Source organism: Notolepis coatsorum, assembly GCF_963971535.1.
Source record: "Notolepis coatsorum genome assembly, chromosome: 3".
Lineage (NCBI taxonomy): Eukaryota > Metazoa > Chordata > Actinopteri > Aulopiformes > Paralepididae > Notolepis > Notolepis coatsorum.
Genome location: NC_140167.1, coordinates 110,776,087 through 110,803,970, shown reverse-complemented (window position 1 = coordinate 110,803,970; position 27,884 = coordinate 110,776,087). Strand labels below are relative to the sequence as shown.

The window sequence follows — 27,884 nt, the reverse complement described above, 5'->3', positions numbered from 1 at the left end:
AAGATGCTGCAATCTGTATCTATGAGCTGTGTGTTGATTGTCAGGTGCATCATCCATGTGTGTGTGTAACTTTGGTTGCCATTGTCAATTTGGGCATGAATGTATCAGAATAACCCACAATGTACAAGTGCACTGATAATATTTGTGTCCTTAAAACATTGTCTTTATGTGGACATAAATAAAGATTCTAAATGTGTTCGTAGGGACGACTAACTAAGCCGGAGGTACCGCTGACTGCTGGATTGGAACCCAGTGTCTCTGCGATGGTGGGCGAGTGCCTCTCTTACAAAGTGGCACAAATATTAAGTTCACTCAAAACCTCTAAAGCCAAGGATGTTTTTGTGTTACGCTGGGGTAGGTGAGTTGGACCCATGCGCAGAGTAGAATGGAGTAGAATCGCTTCGGCGGTTCGGCCCGGGAGAGTGGGGTCTTGTGTGTTGTGGGGTCGATGTGCGGGGGGTGGGGTTCTTTGGGACATGGGAGGTAACAGGCTTGGCTCGGTGGGGGGGAGTCCCCTGCCCTCTCCTCTACTGGGCCTGGCCCAATCAATTCAAGGGACCCGTGTCGCTGGGTTCCGGCTCTGTGTATAGCGGTCCTGGGATGTGGGGGAGCCCTATTTCTCGGGGTGGATGGCGGGAGGGGGGGGTCCCTTTTATGGGGGTCTGGGCTGCTGAACACAGCCTTAGCATAGGGATTCAAGGGACCCATGTCATTGTAGTGTTATATGTTTGATGTCGTTTAAAGTATTGTCTAAGTGTTGTATGTCTATAATTGTCAATACAAATTTAAGTAAAAAAAAATAAAAATTTAATAACTACAGATGTGAACACAACAATAGGCGGCTGGGTGGCGCAGCGGACATTGCACTCGTCACCAACGCAAGAGACACCGGGTTCGAATCCGGCTGTCGGCGTTGCCTCCGGCTTGGGCCGGCCGTAATACTAACTCAATTGGCAGAGTTAGCGGGTGGGAAGTTGAAGGGTGGTAGTCTGGTCGTTGTGAACAGCGACTCCTACAGGTCGGTTGGGGCACCTGCACAGCAAAGTCAGGAAAATGGTGGGGGCAGTGTGAGCCTCCTACACGTTACTCCTCGCCAAATGAGAGTCTGCACTGTCTGGTGAAAAGATGCGACAGGCTGCCTCCTCGTGTACCGGAGGGGACACGTGATGCAAGGCTTCTATCCTCACTACAGCCGACCAGTGGGGGGCATAGTCTAGCAATGTTCAAGACAGGGGAGGGGAGAATTGGCAATACGAAATTGGGATGGGAGAACATTTGAAAAATAAGGAGAAAAAGTGGATAAAAAAAAATTTGAAGACAATTCATGTTTATTGATAAGAATGATTTCTTTGTTACAGAGGTTTTTTTTACGTGATATTTGGCTGATAGGCAGAGGGACTTTTATTTTTACATGTATTTGTATTTTTTATTTATTTATTAACACAGAGTTAAACAAAAGTAAAAAAAAAAATACATTATTAATAACCATATTGTGAAGGAGAAGTTATAAGCCTAGAGGCTTATCGAGAACTTCCCCTGTTTTATAAAATCAAAACACACAAAAATATACATATTATTAAAAAAATATCAGTAATACATTCAAAAGATATGTGTTAACACAAACATACATACACACAGTACATACACTGTATACTGCGTACATAATAATACATAACCACCCACCCACCTGCCTACAAACCTACCCACCCACATAACCAAATGCATACCTACATGTATGACCTATTTATCTATCTACTATAGGGGTGGCCAACCCGCGGCTCGCGAGCCGCATGCAGCTCTTTGCCTGTCAATCCATAAAATAAAATAAAATTATAATATCTTTTTTTTAACTTATTTCTTTTTACTTATTTTTTTTTATGTCACTCATTCCATAAGGATGTAGAATAAACATTATTTTATTTTTTTAAATGGTCCATTTGCATGTTCTTGGTATCTGAATCTAGGGACATATACATATATGGATCAGTGTCAGAAATAGTGTGTCTGTTACTAGGCTTGAGTAAATTGTAATGAACCAAGGGAGAATATCAATTATATTTAAAAAAAATATGTATCTTTGACTGTGAATAACACCATGCTCAAATTGACCAGACCTGAAAAATCTAAGCAAATGAATAAAGGGAAGATGATTAAACAGAAGGTTTTGTAGATACAGTACTGAATTCTGCCATCTTTTTTATAATGTAAATTTCCCCACCATTTTTCATCGTATTGCAACACCGTTTTTTGCAAGACGTTCACAGAAAGATAGAGAAACTAACTGCGTTCTGTTTTATGGCAATAACGTTCAGGTTTGTGGGAGATAATCCAAAAAAATAAGAGAAATAAAAAAGTAAATCCAGAAGTCAGATGATTGACAGGGGCTGGTGTGAGCTGGGTAGGGTAGTTTTTCGAAATTCGAAAGCCCTGAGTCTCTTCCTTCAAAAGACTACACTCACTTTTGGCTGTGCCACTTCCTCCTGTCAATATCCGCCGGTTTCCGACTCAATGCCCTGAGATTTCTATAATCTTATATTTCACTAATAACAGTTAAAATAATTGGTAAACAAACGTAATGCTGAAAATATACACTTTTATTTTACTGTATATCTCGGGCTTAAGAGGTTAACCCTGTGAGGCCAAAATTAAAAAGACATTAGCAACTTCAGAGGCCAGAGGGTGGGACATATAAACACATTTACTATCAAATAGCATTGTGAGGCTGAACAACAGGACCAATTGACTATACATGTGCTTACATTTTTTTAAATAAACATTATTTTTTTAAATGGCTAAAAGTGATTTTGTAATTTTGCAACCGTGGGTCTCACAGGGTACTTTTAACCCTGTGAGGCCCAAATAAAAAAGACATTAGCAACTTCAGAGGCCAGAGGGTGAGACCTATAAACACATGAAGGGTGCCGTGACTGAAAAAAAAGGTCGAGAAACGCTGGTATATGGTGTGGCTCTTTGTGGTACCACAGTCATTTTTGTGGCTCTGACTGGTTGGCCACCCCTGATCTACTACTTTTGGATATGAGAATTTTTTTGTAGTTTACTTTTAAGATGGAGATTTCCTCAGATAACCGTCATGTCATGATTACTGTTAGAAGGAAGATAACGCAGATTGTACCGGCAGTCAGGCCGAGTGATGAGAGAGTGGAGCCAGACAGTTTTCAGACCTCTCTCTCTTTACCTAGGATAACTTTATTAATCTCGCTCTATATAATTAGGAAACGTGAAAGTGTTAAACCCGAATTGGACATTAAACAGTTAATACTACGTCGTGGTCAGTGGCTTTCTTGCATATGGATGTGGAATGGGATAATCGAAGTTAGAGAGCGTCCGAAGCTTATGGCATTAACTTGTTTTGGAAACTACACCATATATGTTATGCTTTCTTTTTAGTGGCTTTTTAACACCAGGCCCAGGGACAACAGTTGAAAATTTGGCTGACACTGTCTCACACATTTACTTTATGTTCATTAATGTGTGCTGTCCCTGTTCAAATAAAGTTTAAACTGAAACTGAAACCCTACGCTACCCAGCCGCTCCACATAAAGCAGGTGTTCTGAAGGCATCCTGAGCCTCTATGTGATCCGATCTGTGGAGCCAGTATGTAGATAGTGTTTGTTCTATACCTTGCTGAAAGCCAGACAGTCCTTGTCCTGGTCCTTGTCTTTGACCTCAAAGTCGTACAGCGCCTTGCCCTGAGGCGGAGTCTGGCTGAGGGGGCGGAGCAACTGGATGTAACTAGCGGGCAGGAAGCCGTGGCAACCATTGAGCTCGCCGTGGTACCAATTGTCATCCACCTTGCGTCGCAGGATGATGATGTCACCTTTGGCGAACTGGAGGTCGCCCGGCTCCTTGCCCTCGTAGGAGTAGAGCGCCTTGCCGCATGGCAACGCAGGGACATTCTGGAAGACACACACACACACACACACACACACACACACACACACACACACACACACACACACACACACACACACACACACACACACACACACACACACACACACACACACACACACACACACACACACACACACACACACACACACACACACACATTTAGTTAAAAAAAAAAACAGATATTGTGCCCCCACCCCCCAGCTTTACTGAACTTTTTAATAATGTGTATAATAAGCTTATTGGATCAAATCAATCCATCACTCAATCAATCACCCAACTCACACATCTATTATACAAACCAAACTTTTATAGACAAATATCACAGATGTAAAGGAGTTTTGTGAAAACACAGATAAACAAACAGCTGTACACAGGATCGAAACACAGAGATAGCGGGGCGCTCAGGTAGCACACCGTGTTGTGCTGCGTCGCAACACGGCCGTCCCGGGTTCGACTCCCGGACCCGGTGACCTTTGCCGAATGTCCTCCCCCCGTCCTCCCCCCGTCCTCCCCCCGTCTATCTCCCATTCCTCCTCTCTCACTCTCTACCGGACTGCCCGGTAGTAAAAAATTTACCAAAAACATAATTAAAAGAAACACAGAGAGAGAGAGAGAGAGAGAGAGAGAGAGAGAGAGAGAGAGATATGCTGAGAGAATAGAAGATAAACAGCTTTGCTTCTGTTACTTGTCCCAGAGCAGGTGTTTGCAATAACACCGTCAGTCTCTCTGGTACAGCCTATGTTTACTGCTGAGAAAAGGATGATGCATTCTTCTGCAAGCACACACGCACATGCACATACACACACGCAGACGTGTATGCATAAAACAAACATGCAAAGACAAACAGTTGTGCACAGACCCCTTCACATAATGCATGTATGCACACACTTCACGCAAACACACACGCACACACACATGCTGATTGATTCTCCCCAGACAGTATAGATAATAGCCTGGGGCCTGTGCGCTCTAAAGCAGATCAGACATCAGTTAAAAGCCTCAGGGTGCCGCAGGCTCTCCACTGTGTGACTGTTCTCAGATCAGTTCTGACGCAAGAGCAGGAAACGCATCTAGACTACAGCACAGAAGACACAACCAAACCCTCCCTCCCTCCTTCCCTCCCTCCCTCCCTCCCTCCCTCCCCGCGCGCGCGCGCACGCGCGCACACACACACACACACACACACACACACACACACACACACACACACACACACACACACACACACACACACACACACACACACACACACACACACACACACACACACACACACACACACACACACACACACACACACACACACACACACACACACACACACACACACACACACACACACACACACACACACATTGTAGACCACTGTTACTCGCAATTCAAGGGTGGGTACAAGCCAAGGCTCATTCTGCTAGTGGCTTCGGAAAATCTGATCATGCGGCCATTTTTCTTTCACCAAAATATAAACAAAGAATCAAGAGCACTCCGGTAGTCTCGCGAGAGGTGCAGAAATGGGATGTGGAGTCAGAGGAGACGCTACAGGCTGCGCTTGAATGCACAGACTGGAGTGTATTCCGTGACACAGATAACATTAATGACTACACGGAGACAGTGCTGGACTTTGTTCGTACTTTGGTGGAAGAAACAATCCCCACTACCATAATTAAAGTTTACCCAAATCAAAAACCCTGGGTAGACAAATCCGTCCGTGAAGCTCTAAAAGCGTGCACCACAGCATACAACGCCGGCCTGGTGGCAGGCAACATGAATGACCACAAGGTGGCGCGATACAACGTAAGGAGGACAGTAATAGAGGCAAAACGGCGCTACAGGGATAAAATTGAACTTCAGTTTGAACAGGCTGACTCCAGAGCTATGTGGCAGGGCCTCAAAACGATGACAGACTACATAGGCACCTCCCTCAAACTGAAGAGTGACATCTCCTTAGCAAATGATCTCAATACCTTCTATGCGAGGTTTGAGGCTGGTAATAACAACACCAGCCTACAAGCCACGGCAATGGGGGGGGGGGTCTGCTGATGGAGACTCAGTGTTCAGGGTAACAGAGCATGAGGTGAGGCGGACCTTTAAAAAAGTGAATATCATGGGCGGCTACGTGGCGTAGTGGGCAAGGCGCTCGCCACTAAATCTGGAGACGCTGGGCTTGCCTGTTCGAGCCCAGCGCTCCACATTTGCTTTCAGTTTAGCTGGTCATCTGTACTAATACACATTGGCCGTATTAGGGGGTGGGAAACTGATGGGTGGGGATCGGGCGTTGTGGACAGCGACTCCTACAGGTCGGTTGGTGCGCCTGCGCAGTAGAATCAGGAAGTGTCGGGGGCAGCGTGAGCCTCCCACGCGTTACTCCTCGCCACTGAGAGATCGAGCTGCGCAGGTGAAAAGATGCGACTGCTGTTACCTCAAGTACCGGAGGGGACTTGTGCTATGTATGACTTAGTCCACATTGCAGCCGGCTTGTGGGAGGCAAGAAACAGCGTTCGTGACAGGGGAGGGTTGAATTGGATGATACGAAATTGGGATGGGAGAAAAATATAGAAAATGGGAGAAAAAAGTGGATAAAAAAAAATAAAACGTGAATATCAGGAAAGCAGCAGGACCGGACGGCATCCCCGGCTGCGTCCTAAAAGTCTGTGCCGACCAACTGGCCCCGGTATTCACTGACATATTTAACCTGTCCTTAGAACAGGCTGTCATCCCCACCTGCCTGAAGAAATCCACTATCATCCCTGTACCTAAAAAATCCAAGCCTGCTTGCCTCAACGACTACCGCCCTGTAGCTCTCACCTCCATAGCCATGAAGTGCTTTGAGAAGCTAGTAACGGGCTACATCTGCTCCTCCCTCCCCATCAACCTGGACCCCCTGCAATTTCCATACCGCCCCAACAGGTCCACGGAGGACGTCATAGCCCATGTGCTGCACACAGCAGCATCACACCTGGACAAGAGGAAGGGGAACTATGTGAGAATGCTATTCATCGACTACAGCTCGGCATTCAATACCATAGTCCCCTCCAAACTCATAGCCAAGCTCAGGGACCTGGGCTTGAACTATGACCTCTGCCAGTGGGTCTTGGACTTCCTGACGGGCAGACCCCAGGTGGTAAGAGCAGGCAACTGCACCTCCTCATCCATCACCCTCCACATAGGGGCCCCCCAGGGCTGTGTTCTGAGTCCCCTCCTCTACTCCCTGTACACACACGACTGTGTGGCTCAGCGGAGTAACAACACAATCATCAAATTTGCTGACGACACAGTAGTGGTGGGCCTGATCTCTGCAAACGATGAGAGGGCCTACCTGGAAGAGGTCAAGGTACTGGCGGGATGGTGCCAGGAGAACAGCCTCTCCCTGAACGTCAGTAAAACAAAGGAGATGATTGTGGACTTTAGGAGGTCGGGGGTCAAGGACTACAGCCCCCTCAGCATCGACGGGGCACCGGTTGAGAGAGTGAACAGTTTTAAGTACCTCGGAGCCCACATATCCGAGGACTTGACATGGACCACACACATTGACAGTGTTGTGAAGAAGGCACGACAACGCCTCTACTTCCTCAGGCGCCTAAGGAAGTTCCAAGTCAGTCAGAAGATCCTTAAGAACTTCTACCAGGGTTCGAAATTAACGGGGGCTTGGGGCAAAATGCCCTCGAAAATTGACCAAATGCCCTCGAACATCAGTTAAGGGGGGCAAAAAAAGCCCCCGACAGTTTACTAATTATATATATAATTATATATATGCTCTACAGTGCGAGCATTTCCCTCGTATTGCCCCTAATAATATGTGTGTGTGCAAACCGGAAAAATAATTTACTTGCAGTGTGCGAGACAGACGAGTGATTGTGAAGATTACAAAACAGCTCCGCTGTTAATAGTTCAGATTGAAACTGGACTGAAATTCAGTTTTTGGGTGGAATGTTTGTTCCAAGGAGGAGGGAGGCGGGGCCCGCTGCGTGTTTACAGGCACTTGAGAGGTGCTGCGAACACAGACAGAGCGCTCTGCTCTCATCAAGCATTACACTGCTATCTTAACGTTAGCAAGCTAAGCATCTGCATAGCGCGACCTGTGTTCTGTGTAACGTTAAGTAACTTGTGTTCGGCGGGGAAAGACCATTCCATTTGTAACACAACTCCAAAAGAATAACATCCAAATCCGATCCCGATGCGCATTTCCTTCATTCCACAGCGCTGAGCGTGCAACGTATTTCATTGATCGATCTGGCCAGAGCCTATACTCACAAACGTTGCATGTGTGGGGTTTTTCATCAATTTGAAACAAGCTTCTTGACTGTTGGAATTAGGGATGTTAAAAATAAAATATCTAATAATATTATTCAATATTAGACATTCATTGATCCAGAGGCAACCGGTTATTATATCAAGACAACAACACAACTTGCCCTCACTCAGGGACAATAATATTTAATCTATTTAGATAGAGTATGTATGTATTATTTACAGATAATTGAAGGTACCTCAAAACATGAAACCAAGCCATGATGTCACACATCGTGTGCGTGTGTGTGTGTTACTTGAACAATTGTCACTGTGCTCCTAAATTTCTGTGTGCTCCTAAATTTGTATTTAGATTTTATTTATTAACATTTGATTTAGGAGCACATGTGCTCCTTGGGAAAAAGGTTAGCGTAGAGCCCTATATATGGAGACATTAACATTACGTTATCAAACATAGGGACGAAGACTGTAAAAAAAGTGTCAACAATGTTTTATAATCTACATGTTAATTTTCATTATAAAAATGTTGTGCCCCCGAAATACAAAAAAAAGCCCCCGAAAAGCAATTAAGGGGGGCAAAAAAAGCCCTTGAAAAAAAATGTTAATTTCTAACCCTGACTTCTACTCATGTACAATAGAGAGCATCCTGACTGGCAACATCACCTACTGGTTTGGGAATAGCACTGTACAAGACCGAAGCAGACTACAAAGAGTGACACGTTCAGCCGAACGCACAATTGGACGGGGGCTTCCCACCCTCCAGAACATTTACAACATGCGGTGCAGGGGTAAGGCTAAGAGAATCATCAAGGACTCCAGCCACCCGAACAACTGCCTCTTTGAACTGCTGCGGTCAGGCAAGCGATACCGGAGTCTCAAGGCGAGCACAGAAAGACTCAGAAGAAGCTTCTATCCCCAGGCCATCAGGCTGCTCAACGAACAATAAACACTATGCAACAACCATCAAATGCACACAGCACACACATCCACACGCACACACTCACTTTAAACAAACAACACACTGCAGCACCCACTCTCCACACTTTAGATCACCTAAACACACTTTATATTTATTGGTAAAGGATTTGCACTACAACTCGTACACCTTACTGTAAATTGTACCTAAATTGTACCTCATCCCATTTCTGCTTTGCACTATATAGTATTGTATATTAGTACATTGCATAGTATATTGTATATTGTATGGTAACTCAGTTACTTCTATTCTGCATCGAACATTGTACATATGTCTATACTGAACACTGTGACCTCTATTTTTACTTCTATTTTACATGCTATACTATTTTATTTCATACTTATCTTGTCAAGCACAGTCTCTGGAGCGTAACAGTAAGAAGCATTTTGTATAAAAGTATTCTGTACTTCTGTATGACAACTATTAAAGAAACTTGAACTTGAAACTTGAACTACACACACCAGCACAATTGTGTCACACACACACACACACACACACACACACACACACACACACACACACACACACACACACACATACACACACATATGCACACACACACACACACACAGACATACACACACACACACCAGAGTATGATGACAAAGCTATCACCTGCTGTGCTCTCCTCCCATCTCTCCTCCTCTCCTCCTCCTTTACTCCTTTGCCAGCAGCCAGGGGAGAACCAGAGAGGAAAGAGAAGGAAGGGATGAAGTGGGCGGATGAAGTAGAGGAGGAGGAGGGAGGGAGAGGAGGAGCAGAAAGAGGAGAGCATGTGTCTCTGGAGACAGGAGATGATGGTATGGGGAGGTGAGATAGTGCCAGACATGAAGAGCAGGAGGGAATCTTCATGGAGAGGTTTGCCAGAGTGAGAGAAGGGAACAAAAAATCTGAAGAAAAGGAGAAGAGGATGATCCTGGATCCTGGTAATTAATGGACCTACAGTATAATAGGTAGGGCCGGGGTGATATACAGTATACTAGGGAGGGCTAACGTTAGCGGGCTAACGTTAGCCGCTAAGCTAACGTTCTAACGTGACTTCGCGGCACATGTACACTAAAGTTAAGTTATGTTGGAGTTTTATTGTGTTTGAGTTGTTTGAGGGAAAGAAACCGCCTGTCCTGCAGTATTTATTTTCACTTTGTGCCACTTGATTTGATTGTATTTCATGAAAAAAGTGTTTTTCAGAGATGGAAGTAACTTGAGAAAAGGTTTTGCATTTTTGTATTGCAGTTTTACACAATACATTTTCTTAAAATACCTCTGTACTATGTGAAATATGTCCTAGTAATTAGGCATGGCCGTGAGTAATCGTAGCTATAAAAAAAATTAAATAAAAAAAATAAAAATAAATTATGAAATAAAATGTATATAAAAAAGATTATAATAGGGGAGCTCCCGTAGCTCACCGCATATCTCGGCGCTATTTCTGCGTCAGGGAAAACCGTGCTCCTCACGGATCTGGGGTACACGAGTTCGATTCCCGGACCCGCCGTATTTTCTCAGAGTGTCTTCCCCTGCTCTACATCCCATTTCAACCTGTTTCTGTCGGTCATGCTTGACCAGAAACGCGATAAACGCTAAAAAAGTAAGTTTAAAAAAAAAAAAAAATTATAATAATTTTTACATATCTTGTCACATGTATGTGTAAGATTATAACTGTTTGTTGGTTTCCCTAAACATATATACGTGAATGAACAAAAATAAGTAAAAAAATATCTAATATTATTTTTCTTTTTTTAAACGTTTTTTTTTTCCTTTTTGAGTAATACACAATCAATCGAGTATAGCATGCGATCAATCAATCTGGATTTTTCTTTAAAATGCCCATCCCTACTAGTAATACAAGAGTACAGTAATAGCTGCCAGTGTTTTACCCCTTCAGAAGCATTTATATAGACATTTTAAGATAAATTAATATACTGTGGCGATAAGAAAGTAGCGAGCCAGAGACGTAGTTCGAGTTGAGGTACTTTACTTATCCTTGCACATAGCATTCACAATAACAACTGTCACCCGGAACCGGAAGTGGTATTTAACCTTTACCCTAACCAGTAAAACCCACACTCTTAAAGGCACAAGCCCACCTTGGTGAATGTCTCTTAATATAGGTCACCACACAGGCCCCCCCAGAATTCACCAAAACAAAAACTGTAACTAATTCATAGCCAGTGAACAGTCTATCAGTGAACAGATTACAGCATGAAATAGTCAACGTGGAGGGGGATGGATCAAGCGGCCGAACCGACTGCGCTTAACCAGAGGGGGATTAAGGGAGAGAAGTGGGACCAGCGGCCGGGCCACGGAAGGGGCCAAGGCCGGAACAGAGGATGGGGCAGGGGTCTGAGCCGAAACCGGGGGGCGCCCCCGCCGCGGGGGTAGGGCCAACTGAACTGGTTCGTCCTTGTCCAAGTGGGCAGGCTTAAGACGGTCTATAGTGACCCGCTCTGGCCTGCCCCCCATGTCCACAACAACGTTTTTAGTGCCTGCCTCCAGGACACGGAAAGGCCCATCATAAGGGGGCTGCAGCGGGGTCCGATGGCTGTCGTGCCGGTTAAACACATATTTGGCCAATGGCAGGTCCCTGGGGACATAGGACTGGGGAAGGCAGTGGCGGGATGTTGGAATGGGAATAAGGGCATCGGCAACCCCCCGGGACACTGTTCGATGGGAGGCGATGGACCAGGAAGATGCGGCCTCCGGAATAAACTCCCCAGGGACCTGCAGCGGCTGGCCGTACACCAGCTCGGCGGACAAGGCTTGGAGGTCCTCTTTGGGGGCAGAACGAAGACCAAGCAAGACCCACGGGAGGCGGTCAACCCAGTCGCCATCCGTAAGGGCAGCCCGAAGAGCGGCCTTCATGTCCCTATGGAACCACTCGCAAAGTCCGTTGCCCTGCTGGTTGTACGCCGTAGTGCGGTGGATCTTCACCCCCAGGTGCTCTGCCACTGCAGTCCAGAGCTCTGAAGTGAACTGGGGGCCCCTGTCGCTTGTGATGTCCCCCGGTGTGCCAAAATGGGCCACCCAGCAGCCGATGAACGCCCGGGCCACCTCCGCTGCCGTAGTGGAGGACAGTGGAACAGCCTCCGGCCACCTGGTGGTCCTGTCCACCATGGTGAGGAGGTGAATATATCCGCGGGAGGGGGGCAGGGGGCCCACCAGGTCCACATTCACGTGATCGAACCGCCTCTCCGGCACTATAAACGGTGCCAAAGGGGCTTTGGTATGGCGGTGCACCTTGGCGCGCTGGCACGCCACACATGAGCCAGCCCAGGTCCTAACATCCTTCCGGAGGCCAGGCCACACAAACTTGACCCCCACCAGCTTAGTCGAGGCCTTCACACCTGGGTGGGAAAGGCCGTGGATCATGTTAAAAACCCGGCGCCGCCAGGCCGCAGGCACCATAGGGCGTGGTTGGCCAGTGGAGATGTCGCAGAGGAGAGTGGCGTTAGCTGTGTCGAACACCACATCCTCCAGCTGCAGTGCAGTAGGGCCCGTCCGGTAGGCCTGAATGTCTGCATGGCGGCATAATCGAGTCCCAAGTGGACGGACCCGATGACTGCCCTAGAGAGGCAGTCGGAGACAAAGTTGTCCTTGCCCGCCACATGCTGAATGTCCATGGTTAACTCGGCGATCGGCGAGAGCTGCCGCTGCTGACGTCCCGACCACGGCTCCGAGGTCTTGGCCATGGAGAACGTTAGCGGCTTGTGGTCCACAAAAGTAGTGAACTGGCGGCCTTCCAACAGGAATCTAAAGTGCCTAGTGGCGAGGAACAGACCCAGCAGTTCCCTGTCAAAAGTACTGTACTTACGCTCGTTGTCGCGGAGCTGTTTGCTAAAAAAGCCCAGTGGCTGCCAGGCCCCGCCCACCCACTGCTCGCACACCGCCCCCACTGCATAGTCAGAGGCGTCTGTCGTGAGGGCGACCGGGGCCGTGGGAGAGGGGTGCGCCAGCAGAGCAGCGTTGGCTAGCGCGGTCTTGGCAGCCCCAAAGGCGCTGTCCATCCCCGAGGACCAGTCTAACTCGTCCTTGGGCACCTTACCCCGCAGGGCCTCGTACAAGGGGCGCATGAGGTGGGCAGCATGGGGAAGGAACCGGTTGTAAAAGTTCACCATGCCCAGGAACTCCCGTAAGACCGTACGCTGTGGGGATGAGGAAAACTGGCAACGGCCTCCACCCTGGCGGGGAGCGGGGTGGCTCCCTGTGGAGCGACGTGGTGTCCGAGGAAGGTGATGGATGACTGCCTGAACTGGCACTTGGTCGGGTTGACGATGAGGCCGTGTTTACTGAGCCACTCAAACAGCTGCTGGAGGTGTGTCATGTGCTCCTCTATGGACGCACTGGCTACAAGAATGTCATCCAAATACACAAACAAATGCGGCGCACAATGCCAAGTCGCTCCATGGTGGAAAACTCCCCCCTGGCGATTGCCAGCTTGGCTTAGTCGAGACGCCGGTCCCGGGCATAGACTGGGGGGCCTTCGGTGGTAATATGGTGTTCCACACCGTGTTTGGCCACTGCAGATGAGAATGTGGGTGTGGTGAGGTCAGGGAACCCGGCGAGCAGGCGTTCATACGGGTCCCCGGTGGCAAGTGTGTTCAACAGGCAGAGAGCTCCGCCCCCCCCAACCGCCCCAAGTGTGCAGGGGTAAGAGGAAAAAGAGAGGGCATTGATCAAGCAACAGTTTTTAACATCTACCAACAGGCTGAAGGCACAGAGGAAGTCTGCTCCCAGGAGCGGCGTGGACACCGCAGCCATCACAAAACCCCAGCCGATACGGCGCCCCCCAAAACACACCTCCACATACCTGGTGCCGTAAGTACGTAGGGGCATACCGTTCGCTGCGTCCATCTGGGGCCCGTGTCTGCCGTCCATGGTGTCCACGCCCTGTGCCGGCAGGATGCTGCGTTGTGCGCCCCAGTCCTGGCCGGCACCCACAGCCACTAATGAGCGCCGGCCCTGGCGTTTCCCTGCCCCTTGAAACTGCATGGCTTGCGACACTGCTTGGCCCGGTCCCCAAACCTGGCATGGTAATAACAGAGCCCATCGTCGGGTTGGCGTCGGGCTGTCACCGCAGCCGCGGTGTCTGTATAGGCCTCCAGTGGTGGCAGGGCCGAGGTGCCCTGGTGGGGCAGCAGTGCATGGACAAACTGCTGCTGCCTGTTGGCCAGGAAAACCCTGTCTGCTTCTGCAGCCAGGCCGCGATAGTCGTTGGTGGAGGAGAGGAGAGAACTGGCCAGTACTGTGCGCACAGGCACTGGAAGCTGCCGGAGGAAAATGTGTGTGAACAGATAGGAGGGATCAGCTGATCCCAGCACAGCCAGCATCTTCTCCATCAACTCTGATGGTTTGCCGTCGCCGAGGCCGTTGAGGGACAGCAGGTGGTCCGCTTTCTCTAACTCTGACAGTTCATACAGCTTCAGAAGGAATGTCTTTAGCGCATCGTACTTGTCAGCGTCCGGCGGATCCTCCAACAGCATCATCGCCCGTGCCGTCGTTGAAGCATCCAACGCCGCCACAACATGGAAGTATTTGGTTATGTCCTGCGTTATACCTCTCAGCTGGAATTGGGCTTCGATGTGCTGAAACCACTGCCGGGGATTATGCTGACAAAAGTCGGGCAACTTGTCGGTTGCAGCGTAAATGTTCGCTTGTAACATATTAGCGTCGTTAGCATTCGGTGCGGGTGCTTGCGGTTGCGCGACGCCGTTGCCTTGAGACATAATGTTAATGTTGTTAACGTTAAAAAATGTTCTTCACAGGGTCACCAATGTGGCGATAAGAAAGTAGCGAGCCAGAGACGGAGTTCGAGTTGAGGTACTTTACTTATCCTTGCACATAGCATTCACAATAACAACAACTGTCACCCGGAACCGGAAGTGGTATTTAACCTTTACCCTAACCAGTAAAACCCACACTCTGTCACACTCTACTAGGGAGGGCCGGGACGATATACAGTATACTAGGGAGGGCCGTGGCTATATGAACCAAATTCATATGATGATCTAGATTTCTAGAATTTCATTCTGATATAAAAAAGTATATCAGTTCATGTAAGTTATGCAAAATTGTGATGTCGATAATCCATCGATAATCGCGTTAAACTGCATAATGATGCTGTAAAGTGGGTGAAGGCCTAAACTAACCAAATGTGGTCCGGGGAGTATAGGGCTGCAAAAATCATAATCACGATTATTTTGATTTATATTGAAATCACAACTATCAAACAGGAGGATTACTCATCGATTTGAGAACATCATATGACGATGACTGAATTTGTTTTACCTTTCTTCTCGATCAAAGGCTGCCTTTCTGTCATCTTCTATAAGATACTAGGGGTGTAACGGTTTTGGGGTCACAGTTCGGTATGAGTTCGGTACAACAGGAATTAAAAATAAATATTTATTATTATATATTTATAATAATTATAATAATAATTATTATTAAATATAATTATGTTCTATTAAGTTATACTTAGTTCCACCTAGGCTTGCCGTGATAGTCAGTGATACCGGTGTCATTCTGTGTTCAGGCATCAACTGAGTAAATTAATTACATACCGTCCCCACCCCCCACTGTGTATGCTATTTCAGTTTCAGTTTCACTTCTAGAGTAGATTTAACTTCATGTGAAGCAGAGAAAGAAGACTCTAGAGAAGAGATGACATGTTACACAACAATGGCAGAGGATTTATCAATATTTTGAATTTGAATTAGTGCGTTTGACTTTTTTTTCTCGGATCAGCTGTGACTGAAAGTCTGTGAGAGAAAGTTGTCGTGGGTGTGTGTGTGTGTGTGTGTGTGTGTCTTTCACTTGGTTAACACTATGATCGCCGCGGACGAGTTTTCACGTCATTCGGAGCCATGCTCATTCTGCCGAAGACGCCGTAACTCGTCTTTGATGTCAATATTTCAAAAATCTGTCATCGAAATCATATTTCCTTTCGGGAGCCCTGAGATGTACTGGTGAGCTCCACTCAACTGTCTAACGGTTCGAGAGCGCCATCTGGTGGCCGATCGGCAGATCGGCCAAGAGGGAGGGGCGCGCCAAACAGGAAGTGCCCATCCATATGTGCTCCGGGCACTCGCGATCGGTAGCCGGACTCCATCTCAACACACTGGATGATCAATCGCTCGCCCTAACTCAATAAACAACGTTATTTGGACGTATATAGTATTATACAACCTGGAAATGGTTCATCAGGATCAACATCCCATAATCGAAAACGGTCTACTCCACGCTGATCGTCCAACGGCGCGAGGAACATACGGTAAGATTCAGCATTATTTTCTAACTTATTCCATATAAACTGCTATGATGAACATATGACCCACTCTGGATGAATCATCTAACGCTGCCCACGGAATTATAAACGATCCCCCGCCCATCCGGTCATCATCATATCATACGTAGATCATTCTAGAAGTACGTCCAGTTGAAATTTTTCATCTCGCGCCGATCGCTACCAAACTGTATTTCATCATCAATATAATGCATTTAGGGCTATAAATCACGTTCTGAAGAAAGCTGCAGAAAACGATAAAAACATACTTATACTTTAGACCATATTTTAGTATGAATATGTGAATGAAAAAGTTTAACGTTGCTACACCCTGAACAATACATATAGGACATTGAATGGGCCATAATAATGGCAATGTAGCAATAGAATTTAAAAAGTTATAGCCCTGCAAAGAAGGGGAACTTCTCCATAGACAAATAGAGCTGGCGAGGGATGGTAAATTATGAATTTAACCCATGGCGATTAAAGTGTTAACATTATTGGGCTGAAAATGTTCAGCCTATTGTAATGACCCTGCTGTGTTACAAACATATCATTCATTCATGGTTTTCTTTCGGGACGCCTGTAGTAAAGGGGAGTGCGCGGTGGTTAATTTGTACTGTCCGCTTGTCATCATGCCTTTAACGTGTCATTCATCATCTAAATTTGGCAATACAAGCTTAATATTCAACGTTAAAGATCATAGTAAGCTAGTGTAAAGTAAAGTAAAGATCTTGAGCATACATTTGTAAAATGTGCAAACGTAGTTTCACCTAGTGTCGTATGAGACGTATTCGTCGTATGGCTGGATGTACCGAACCGTGATGTCCGAACCGTGAAGACGCGGGATGAATACACGCACCGTTACACCCCTACAAGATACCAAAGACGTTTCAAAGTAACTGGAGAAACACGGCGTGTCTCCCTCCTCCCTCTAAACAACAGGTGTGCGAGTTTTGAGAGACGTTGCCTGTGATGTTAGTTAAGGGCCATCGAGTTTCTCCTTTTCCTAACAAAGCTTTTTTTTTCCACGATACTGTTTGTGTGCTATATGTCTACAAATGAACCGTCAACGGCGCAACGGCGCTAAACAGTTTTGGACCAAGAAGAACGAGCTGGCCGAGTGACGGGGATCGGGTCGGTCCTGGGTCAGCAGGTAAGCCCTGGCCTGGCAGTCGAACATAATGAATATGCACGAGCGGCCAAGCCCTGGAAGCCTGGAGTGGCAACACCACGAGGAGCAGTGGCTAGTTCCCAGGTTGGAGTTCGCTGTGACACTAGGCCTATTAATCGACTAAGACAGGGGTTCCCAAAGTCGGGGTCGCAACCCACATAGTCAGGCCACTGCACTTAGAAGCAGGCCAGGACCAGGGTGTGAACCATGGGTAAGCTGGGTGAGCCATCAGCTCCCCTAGCTCAGACATCAGCTCCCCTGAAAACAGGATTTGTGAATTTTTGGGGGGTCTCTAAAATACTGACAATAAATGCTATTTTTGCCATGCATTTCTCATTTTTCTGTAATTTTCTGTATCGTCATCATCGTGTATAATAATAAAATTAGGCTATTTTGATGTATGATTAATGATTTGCGTGTAGTGGCCAGTGGCGAATCCTTATGGAAGCCAACGGAAGCCAGGCCTCTCTATTAAAATATGAATTAATATCAAATATGAAATATGAAAAAAAAAAAATATATATATATAACTTTTTTTTAATATAGTTTACATTCTTTTTCATCTGTGCATCTGTGTTATATATATATATTTTTTTTTTTTAAATGTCTCCCTCTTCTCCTTCTCACTCCCTCTAACACACTGTCAGACTCACTGTGCTCACTGCAGCTATAGAGGAGAAGAGGCAGGGGGTAGGTCTCTTTCTCCAGCCTCAACCATGTGATTCATGTATCTAGAGTCCAAAACCGATCCTAGCCAATCAGATTCGAGCTGACTGCCACACCCTAAAAGTTTAAAACGGGGCTGTGAGAAGAATCATGAGTGTGGATTCCCCTCTGCACACCTCCCCTCTGCACTCTGAACATTGTATTAACCTGTGACTGCTCCCACGGGCCGAATATTGCCCCGATCCTCACGAGATTAAATCCACGGGTACCTCTCGGCGTGCCGAAGCCTTTCCTAAATCACTTCCATCATCGAAAACGAGGGCGCGACCCTGAAAATGTCGCGTGATTTTAAAAACGCTGTATTAAGTGAGCCTATTATGGGATCCACGCGAGCTTTCTATCGTGGAAACATCTGGGCGTCCCGCAACTTTTTCACATGTAGCCCCGAAAATGCTTAGTAAAGGAAAGCCGCAAGCGTGGAATAAACTCGCCGAAACGGAAAAGTGTCCCACGGGCGCGCCGTGATTCCGATCCGCGTGAAAATATTCACGGCCATAGAGGAGACCGTGGGACACCTTTTTGCAACCGAATATGTGTCTCGAATTTGCTCCCACGCGGCGCGCAAAATCGTGCAAGGAAAGATCGGACCAGAAATGAACCAATGCTCCAGCAGTATTAATGACCCTGATGTAAACAAGACAAACGTCTTTCTCTGGTCTGCATCCCCTTATACAATTGTGTGTATTGAGCCGTACTGTATTGTACCCATTCTGCAATCTGTTAAATAAATAAAAAGAAAGTTTGACTGGCCGCCGAGCCATACTGTAGTGTACATGGTGACTGCTTGACTTAAAAAAAAATAAAAAAAAAATATTAATACAAATATTTAATAATTTTTTTTTAATAATTTTTTTTTGGCTTCCCCTGTTATTTTACCCACGCGACGCCACTGGTAGTGGCTACTGGGACATAATTCACGGCATTCTAGCCTTTTGTGGTGTTTACTACATCTCCCATGACCCTTAGCGGGGGATGACGTAGTTAAAGAGAGACAGACGAGTGAAAGTTGAATGGAAGTGTTGTTTGTGCGACAGTAGCGTGCGTAATAAACTAGTGTTTTTGCATCGGAACACAACTCCGTCTACGCTATCATTACTGCATTCCTGGACGTATTTCGGAGATTATATCGAACATGTCAACTGAACAACAGAAGGCAGATCGCAGAGCTTTGAACGCAGTTTCACTCAAGCTGCGCAGAGTGCCAACGCTTGGTTTGCGCAAGCCGAAGCCCAATTCGCTCTCAGGGATATTACCGCGGATGCCACCAAGTACCACTATGTGGTAGCAGCCCTTACGAACTCAACGGCAGCGAGAGTGGTGAGTTTGCTGGAAAACCCACCTACACATGACAAATATGTGACTATTAAAACACGCTCTGAGTTTTTTTTTTTTTTTTCGCTGTGATCTCCTGGTTGTTCCCCACCTAGGTTATCTAACTATTGCGCTGCTGCAACTAGAAACACTGTCCTGGCCAGTGTGCGAACCATACGACGATTTTCGGTGGAGCCCCCGGGGGGAACAACCAGGAGATCACTGCAACTCACACAAGTTGGAGAACTATCTCTCTCTCTCTTACTCTCACACACACACACAAAAGGAGCCGCATGTGATTGGTGGAGGCGGGACCCTTACAAAAAACTGTTGTTGCTAATCATTGACACATGCTAGCCTGTAATAATCCCCCCCAGAAAATCTACTTTGCATTTGATATATTGCAAATATATGCCATCACACACACTGGCATTTAAAGGGTTAGAATTATAAAATGTATATGTGGTGTTATGATCAGGGCTGAAGTTGAATAAAAGATTGTATTATTTTCAATCTGACATTACAAAAAAACTGAAAATCCATCAAAATCAGTGTTGTTGCTAATCATACATATGCTAGCCTGTTTTTTAACAATAATTTGTGATGCCATCACAAACACTGGCATTTAAAGGGTACAAATAAAAAAATGCCTGCACCAGAATGCAGGAAATTAAGTCTTTGTAACAAAAAATTTCCTGGTGGGGGACCCCCAGACCCCCTGCTTAAAAAGTGGCCTGACTGGGGCTATATTTTGCACTATATTTCCTGGCCTGAATGATTTCCCCAGTCCGGCCCTGGTTAAAAGCCTCCAATGCTTATTAGTGTGTGTGCGTTTGAACGTGTGCATGTTTCAACCATACATTTCCATTTATAAAAAAAAAAAAAAAAAAAAAAAAAGATTACATTTAATTTTTTAATTTTTTACCTCCTATAATAGTGGGGGTCGCGGCTCTCTGACCCCGTTATTTTTGGGTCGCGGCCTGAAAAGTTTTGGGAACCCCTGGACTAAGAATTCCTTAGGACAGCCCTTCTGAATGTGTGACTATACACAGGCGACCCGCGTACAGGATTTCCAACTGAGGTGCGCCAGGTGGGACGTGAGCGAGGCTGACAGGAGGTTTACTCAGACTACAAATATGATATCATGTCTCCTCTGTCCACTTAAGTATTCATGACTGGAGGGCATGTGTGCTGTAGCGCGTGGGTGTTGTGTTTCCCAGAGTGACATTTCATTCACAGCCTGATCTGGCACTACTTTGACCATATAGTAGAGTAGAGTACATTCACATAATATTATTATAGGAGAGTAGAGTACATTCACATAATATTATATTATTATAGTAGAGTAGAGTACATTCACATAATATTATATTATTATAGTAGAGTAGAGTACATTCACATCATATTATATTCTAGAAAAGTTTGTTGTTGTGTTTTACAAATGTTTTTTTTACCCCATTGTAAATCAGAATATATGTTAGTTTAGACTTAAATCATATTTAACTGTTATATAATCTCAGTCTTTGTATCACAACCTCAGTCAATCAAATGGGAGAATGAAAACATGGCTCCACTACTATTTTTTCCCTTTATTATTTACATTATAAATAAATAGTTTTAGGGGACAATATGCATTGACATGTACATGCGCTCATTCCTCAATTGCACATGTATGTGCTGCATGTATGTGTGTGTGTGTGTGTGTGTGTCCGTGTGTGTGTGTGTGTGTGTGTGTGTGTGTGTGTGTGTGTGTGTGTGTGTGTGTGTGCGTGCACTCTCAGTCTCTCTCCTCACCCCTGTCTCACCCCGGCGCTGGCCTAGTCAGGGCGCTGAGCAGGACGCGTCTTCTTTAAAGGCAGCCCAAGAGTCCTTCCGCGTTTCTCTGATTGGCCACGACGCCCATGTGACAAGTCAAGTCAAGTCAAGTCAAGAGTTTTAATTGTCACGGCATACAGGTATACAATGAAATGCGGCTGGTCTTGCCCGCGACGATGTGCAATACAGTGGTACAACATATAATAGAATCCAATAAAATACAGTGGTACAACATATTAATAGAATCCAATAAAACAGTGCAATAAACAGGTACATGGTGTGCCATCTCGGTATCTGTACATTAGTATTTACAGAGCATATAGGACATGCTAGGTAGCTTTAGTAGTGCAATACACTGTTCCTGATGCTATACTACTTTAAGTGGCCTTTCCTCTGGCCATAAGTGTGCGTGTGTGCGGCATGAGTGTTAAAGTGGCTGCTAGTGTGTGAGCGTGCTCAGCGTGCGTGTCGTGTATGTGCTTGTGTGTGGATAGTTCAGTTTCTGTGTCTCTCAATGTTCATTGTTCAAGGCTCTGATGGCCTGGGGGAAGAAGCTTAGCCTAAGCCTCTCCGTCCTAGTAGCTGGAGTTCGCAGGCGTCTGCCTGACCTCAGCAGCTGGAACAGGCTGTTATTGGGGTGGTGGGGGTCTTTCATTATCCTGCAGGCTCTGGATTTGCACCTCTTGTTGTATAGAGCCTGTAGGGGAGGTAGCGCAATGCCCGTGGTACGCTCGGCTGAGCGCACCACTCTCTGTAGGGCCTTCTTGTCCTGTGCCGTGCTGTTCCCATACCAGGCAGTGATGTTTCCGGTCAAGATGCTCTCTACAGCTCCTGAGTAGAAGGACTGGAGTATCTTCCCCGATACTCTGAACTTCCTTAACTGTCTCAGGTGGTAGAGGCGCTGCTTCGCTTTCTTTACTACTGTGTTTATGTGTGTTGACCATGTCAGGTCCTCTGAGATGTGGACCCCCAGGTACTTGAAGCTGCTCACCCTGTCCACGGTAGCCCCGTTAATCGTCAGTGGTGTGTGTGTCTCCTGCTGTCCTCTCCTATAATCCACGATCAGCTCCTTGGTTTTACCAATGTTCAGGAGCAGGCTGTTGTCCTGGCACCAACGTTCCAGTACCTCAACCTCCTCTCGGTAGGCCTTCTCGTCGTTGTCCGAGATCAGCCCCACCACCACCGTGTCAGCGCGAGAGAGCGGCAGTGCGGAAATAGGCTGCATTCTATTGCCATGCTCTGCGACAAACTCTAACCTTAACCAACTCCGAAACAATGCCTAAACTTAACCCTAACCTTAACCAACTCCGAAACAATGCCTAAACTTAACCCTAACCTTAAACAACTCCGAAACAATGCCTAAACTTAACCCTAACCTTAACCAACTCCGAAACAATGCCTAAACTTAACCCTAACCTTAACCAACTCCGAAACAATGCCTAAACTTAACCCTAACCTTAACCAACTCCGAAACAATGCCTAAACTTAACCCTAACCTTAACCAACTCCGAAACAATGCCTAAACTTAACCGGCGAAAGAATGCACGTTCAAAAAATAATAATAAAAATAAATTGAAGGGATTCGAACTTGTCACCAACGCACCGCAGGTTCCACAGCAAGGCGGTGGACAAGTTGAGCTAACCGTCGATGTTAAAAGAGGGGGGATTACGGCTACATAATGCCGCGGCAGACGTGTGGCGGCGTTGTCACGTGGGCCGTCGCGGCCAATCAGAGAAACGCGGAAGGACTCTTGGGCTGCCTTGGCGAGCAGGACAGGGGCCAGACAGCCACAGGCTTGTTTGTTAGCATTAAACAGGGAGGGAGAGAGAGAGAGAGAGAGAGGGAGAGAGAGAGAGAGAGAGAGCGAGAGAGAGAGATAGGGAGAGAGAGAGAGGGAGACAGAGAGAGAGAGCGAGAGAGAGAGAGAGAGAGAGAGAGAGAGAGAGAGAGAGAGAGAGAGAGAGAGAGAGAGATGGGGGAACATGATTCGTTATCCCTTATTCATGAGAGCTCAGAGATAGAGACAGAGAGACAGAGAGACAGATGTTTGGAGAAAGTAAGAAAAGAGAGAGGGCAGCAGCATGCGGGATGACAGATGAGTAGAAGGGTGGAGGAGGGATGGAGGGAGTAGCACCACTCCCGCGCTGCTCGCCTCATTACACCCACATCATGAGGCTCTAATGTGCAACACATTTCCCCCACATTATATCATCACATTAAGGCCTGCTGCAGCTAGATACCCTGATCTCCATCTTTTCCTCTACATGTCTCTCTCTCTCTCTCTCTCTCTCTCTCTCTCTATCTCTCTCTCTCTCTTGCTCTCTCTCTCTCTCTCTCTCTCTCTCTCTCTCTCTCTCAGTGCATGCTGGGAATGAGATTGGAGAGTGGAGGTTGGAGGTGTAGTGAGTTTTTTTCTATCTTTATCTGTCTATTTTGTTAATTTGATGATGGGATATTGTATTATAGTGTAGTGTTGGGTTGCTGTGTGTTTTGGTGTGTATAGGGTTAAGTGGGAGTGTTTTGTTTGTTTGGCAGTCGGCCAGGCTGTTTTGCTGGTTGACGTGAGACGCCAGTATGGATTTTTCCAAAATTGGTAGAAAGCATGGCATCAAGATATCTGTTCTTAATGTGTCAGTAGAGGACTGCAGTATGGCAGTTGGAAATATTGTAGAACATAGAAGTATTAAATCAGCTGCGAGAATGAACGGAGGAGTGGTGATTTTTCTTGATTCATTGGACAAGGTGCAGACACTGGTTCAATCAGGGATCAGTGTTGATGGGGGTTTTCTTGCCGTGGAGCCTCTCTCCACACCAGGCAGAAAGGTCTTTATTTCCAACATTCCGCCGTTCATCAGTGACGAACTATTGATAAGTCAACTAGCACGACATGGGAGGATAATTTCCCCTATAAGAAAAATGTCGTCGGGATGTAAATCTTCGCTTTTAAAGCATGTTGTCTCACACAGGCGACATGTGTTAATGATTCTAAACAACAGCGGAGAGGAGCTTGAGTTAGTTTTTAAGATAAAAGTTGATGAGTTTGATTATGTGGTTTTTGTGAGTTCTGGAAATTCGGGAAAATGTTTCAAATGCGGAGAAGAGGGACATATCTCCCGCGATTGTACGGGGAGAGGGGTAAGGCAACCTCTGCCTCAGCCCCAGGAGGAGAGCGGCGCTGGGCTCAGCGCAGGTGTAGAGGAGGGAGGAGTGTGGCAGCGCAGAGCTGCGAGCAGTGTCAACAGTATCCCTCTGCAGACCGTCAACAGTGTCAATAGTATCCCTTTGCAGACCATCAGCAGTGTCAACAGTATCCCTCTGCATACCGTCAGCAGTGTCAACAGTATCCCTTTGCAGACCATCAGCAGTGTCAACAGTATCCCTTTGCAGACCGTCAGCAGTGTCAACAGTATCCCTCTGCAGACCGTCAGCAGTGTTAACAGTATCCCTTTGCAGACCGTCAGCAGTGTCAACAGTATCCCTTTGCAGACTGTCAGTAGTGCAGCAGATAGTATCCAGCTGCAGGGCCACAGAACCGGTGCAGCAGGTACGGAGCAGAGCCTTGGTACAGAGGAGGGAGGAGTGAGGGACGCTGCCCCCCCCTCAACTAGTGGCAACTGTGGGGTAACAGGGGGGGTGCAGGTGGTGCAGGTACAGAGGAGGGAGGGGTGGGAGACGCTGTTCCCCCCTCAACCAGTGGTTGTGTAGGTACGGAGGTGGGAATCAGAGATGCTGCCCCCCCTTCAACAAGTGGCGAGGTAACAGGGGAGAGCAGAGGTTTTTTTGTCCCCCCAAGCCCAACACCGCGTCAGGGTAAAAAAAGGAATAAAAAAAATATGACAAGTGAAGTAATAGGGAAAAAGCTGAATGTGGTGGACAATGTAAACAGTCAGACAGTGGATGGCATGGTGGGAAGTGATGGAGGGGTGGGCTCTCAGGATAAGGAAGGAGTGACAAGTTTGGTCAAAGAGAGTCAGGAGGGTGTAGAAGACACAGGTTCCTCTCAGTCCAGCATGGACGAGGATGAGGCTGAAAAACAATGGGGGGCAGACATCTCAAGTGTTGAGGAAGATGAGTTCCCAAATGCTTCTCAGGTGTCTGATTCACAACGGAAAATGTTTTATGCAGTCAGGCAGATACAGCAGTTCCTGCACACAACAAAAAATTTGAGAAGTGTCAAAGTGGAAGATTTTTTTGAAGATTTAGAGATGTTTATTTTTTCAGCAAGGACTCAAATGAGGTTGAAGAACAATGGGGGGTACACTTCCCAGGAAGTTTTTAGACTGAGAACAATTGTGCAGAAGCTCAAAAAATTGGATAATATAATATTACCATGATAATGGAGCCTCTGATGTGTGGAGCCTGGCTGGACATTCAGGAAGGGAGTAGACCTGGGCTTGGACAGTGTCTGCAAGCAGTTGGGACAATGAAACTGAAAGATGTTGTGGATGTAGCCGGGTCAGAGGAAGTGGCTTCTTTATTGGGGCTGAGGACAGCCTGTCACAACAGGGTCTGTCTGGACGATTGGACTGAAGCGCGGAGCATCGGGGAACAATACCTGTTGCAGGAGTATTTCGGTGGAACGGAAGGTCCTGATGAAGGGGATCTTTATCATGCCATCGGGGACAATACCTGTTGCAGGATTATTTCAGAGGAACGGAGGGTCCTGATGAAGGGGATCTATTTCATGCGCTGAATATAAAAACGGACACAAATGGACTGAAGGGACCCGTCTTGGGTTGCTCATATGTTGTTCTTGATGAAATATTATGTGTTGAATGGACGCATGGATACTTTCTTTGTTTTGGTGGAGCTTCAATGTTTTTTTTGTTGTGTTGCAGAAGGACGGGTGTTTTAAAAAAAAAAATTATTGTGAGATCTCAGGTGGTTTTAAGTGTGATGGGGACACATGTTGCCCGATATAATGTGTAGTTAGTTATTTAATTGTATTGACACACGCATTGTAATGAGAATTATGTAAATAAATGTTTTTCTGAAATAAAAATAAAATCTCCCTATCTCTCTATTTCTCTTTCTCTCTCTCTTTCTCTCTCTCTCTCTCTCTCTCTCTCTCTCTCTCTCTCTATCCCCCTCTCTCTATCTCTTTAATGCTCTCACTTCACTTCTTTCAAACTGTCACACAAGGACACAATGTGTGTGTGTGTGTGTGTGTGTGCGTGCGTTGATGGAGGTAGTGTTCGGGTTGGGGATAAAAAGACAGACAGACAGACAGACAGACAGATAGATTGATGGGCGAGGGAGCCCTGGGGCTCTCAGTGTGAACAATTTCAGCAGGCACACCTGTGTGTAGTGTTGAGTGCCACACAAATGTTTATAGGCTGCTCCAGTCTGTTCCCATTGATTTTTCAACTGCAAATTGATTAGGAGGAGGTGGATGTGTTCACTGTATCCCACTGCTTTACAAATGCGTATTACGTAATGCCCGGGCCATTGGCTCTGGTATTGTCATCATATGTTCCTTTTTGCAAGAAAAAACTGTTAAAACACTGCTAGAAACCTATGCTATTGAATCTATGAAATAGGAATAGGAATAGATAGATAGATAGATAGATAGATAGATAGATAGATAGATAGATAGATAGATAGATAGATAGATAGATAGATAGATAGATAGATAGATAGATAGATAGATAGATAGATAGATAGATAGATAGATAGATAGATAGATAGATAGATAGATAGATAGATAGATAGATAGATAGATAGATAGATAGAACAAATGGGTTACAACAAAAAAGGTTCTCAATCAAGCAGTTACTAAAGCCAAATCCCTAGATAAGAAGCACCTTCTAAACAAGGTGATATGATATCAGAGACATCATCACTAAGTATACTGTAGCAACATGGCCTATGGTATCAGACACATCATCACTAAGGAGGAGTCACCTACCCTCCTTAAAACCCACCACCTGGTTCCCAAAACCCACTGGCACATTCAGATGTGGCTCTTGCACAAGAGACAACACATTTGTGGATGTTTTTAGTCAAAAGACATTTCAATGCTGAAACTTTGCTAACTGTAATGCAACCGGTGTTGTTTATAGACTTGAATGTCAGTGTGGCTGTTTCTACATTGACCGCAACAAAGAAAAATGCAAGCTGTGGGAGAGAGTGGCTGAACAAAAATACACCATCAGGTCCCACACCCCCAACGATCCTGGTCATGGATAGAACTAAGTCAACTACTGTAAGCCCTTGAGGTCATCCCAAAAAATGCACGAAACGTCTCCTTCAATGGGACACTTTTTGGACACTCTCAGGAAATTGGGAGGAAATGTACTTCTCTCCCTTTCTATAACTTCTCTGTGAGTTTTCATAACTGTGTTTGATATGGAATACTGCGTTCCTACACTATGCTATAATGCTATATCATTAGTTTGTGCACAACTTAATTCTGTGCACAGGTAATCAGGGGCTT

General features: G+C 46.1%; 1 protein-coding gene across 1 annotated transcript in view; it reads right to left on the bottom strand.

Moving 5' to 3' along the window:
• Positions 1-27,884, bottom strand: part of LOC311226187 (E3 ubiquitin-protein ligase SH3RF3-like) — a gene marked incomplete at its 3' end in the record, with an annotated part of 637,874 nt that overhangs the window by 332,504 nt on the left and 277,486 nt on the right. The window contains exon 2 of the mRNA XM_084311562.1: positions 3,642-3,917. Within this exon, the coding sequence (XP_084167688.1) occupies positions 3,642-3,917 (276 nt within the window). The remainder of the gene's footprint in view (positions 1-3,641; positions 3,918-27,884) is intronic.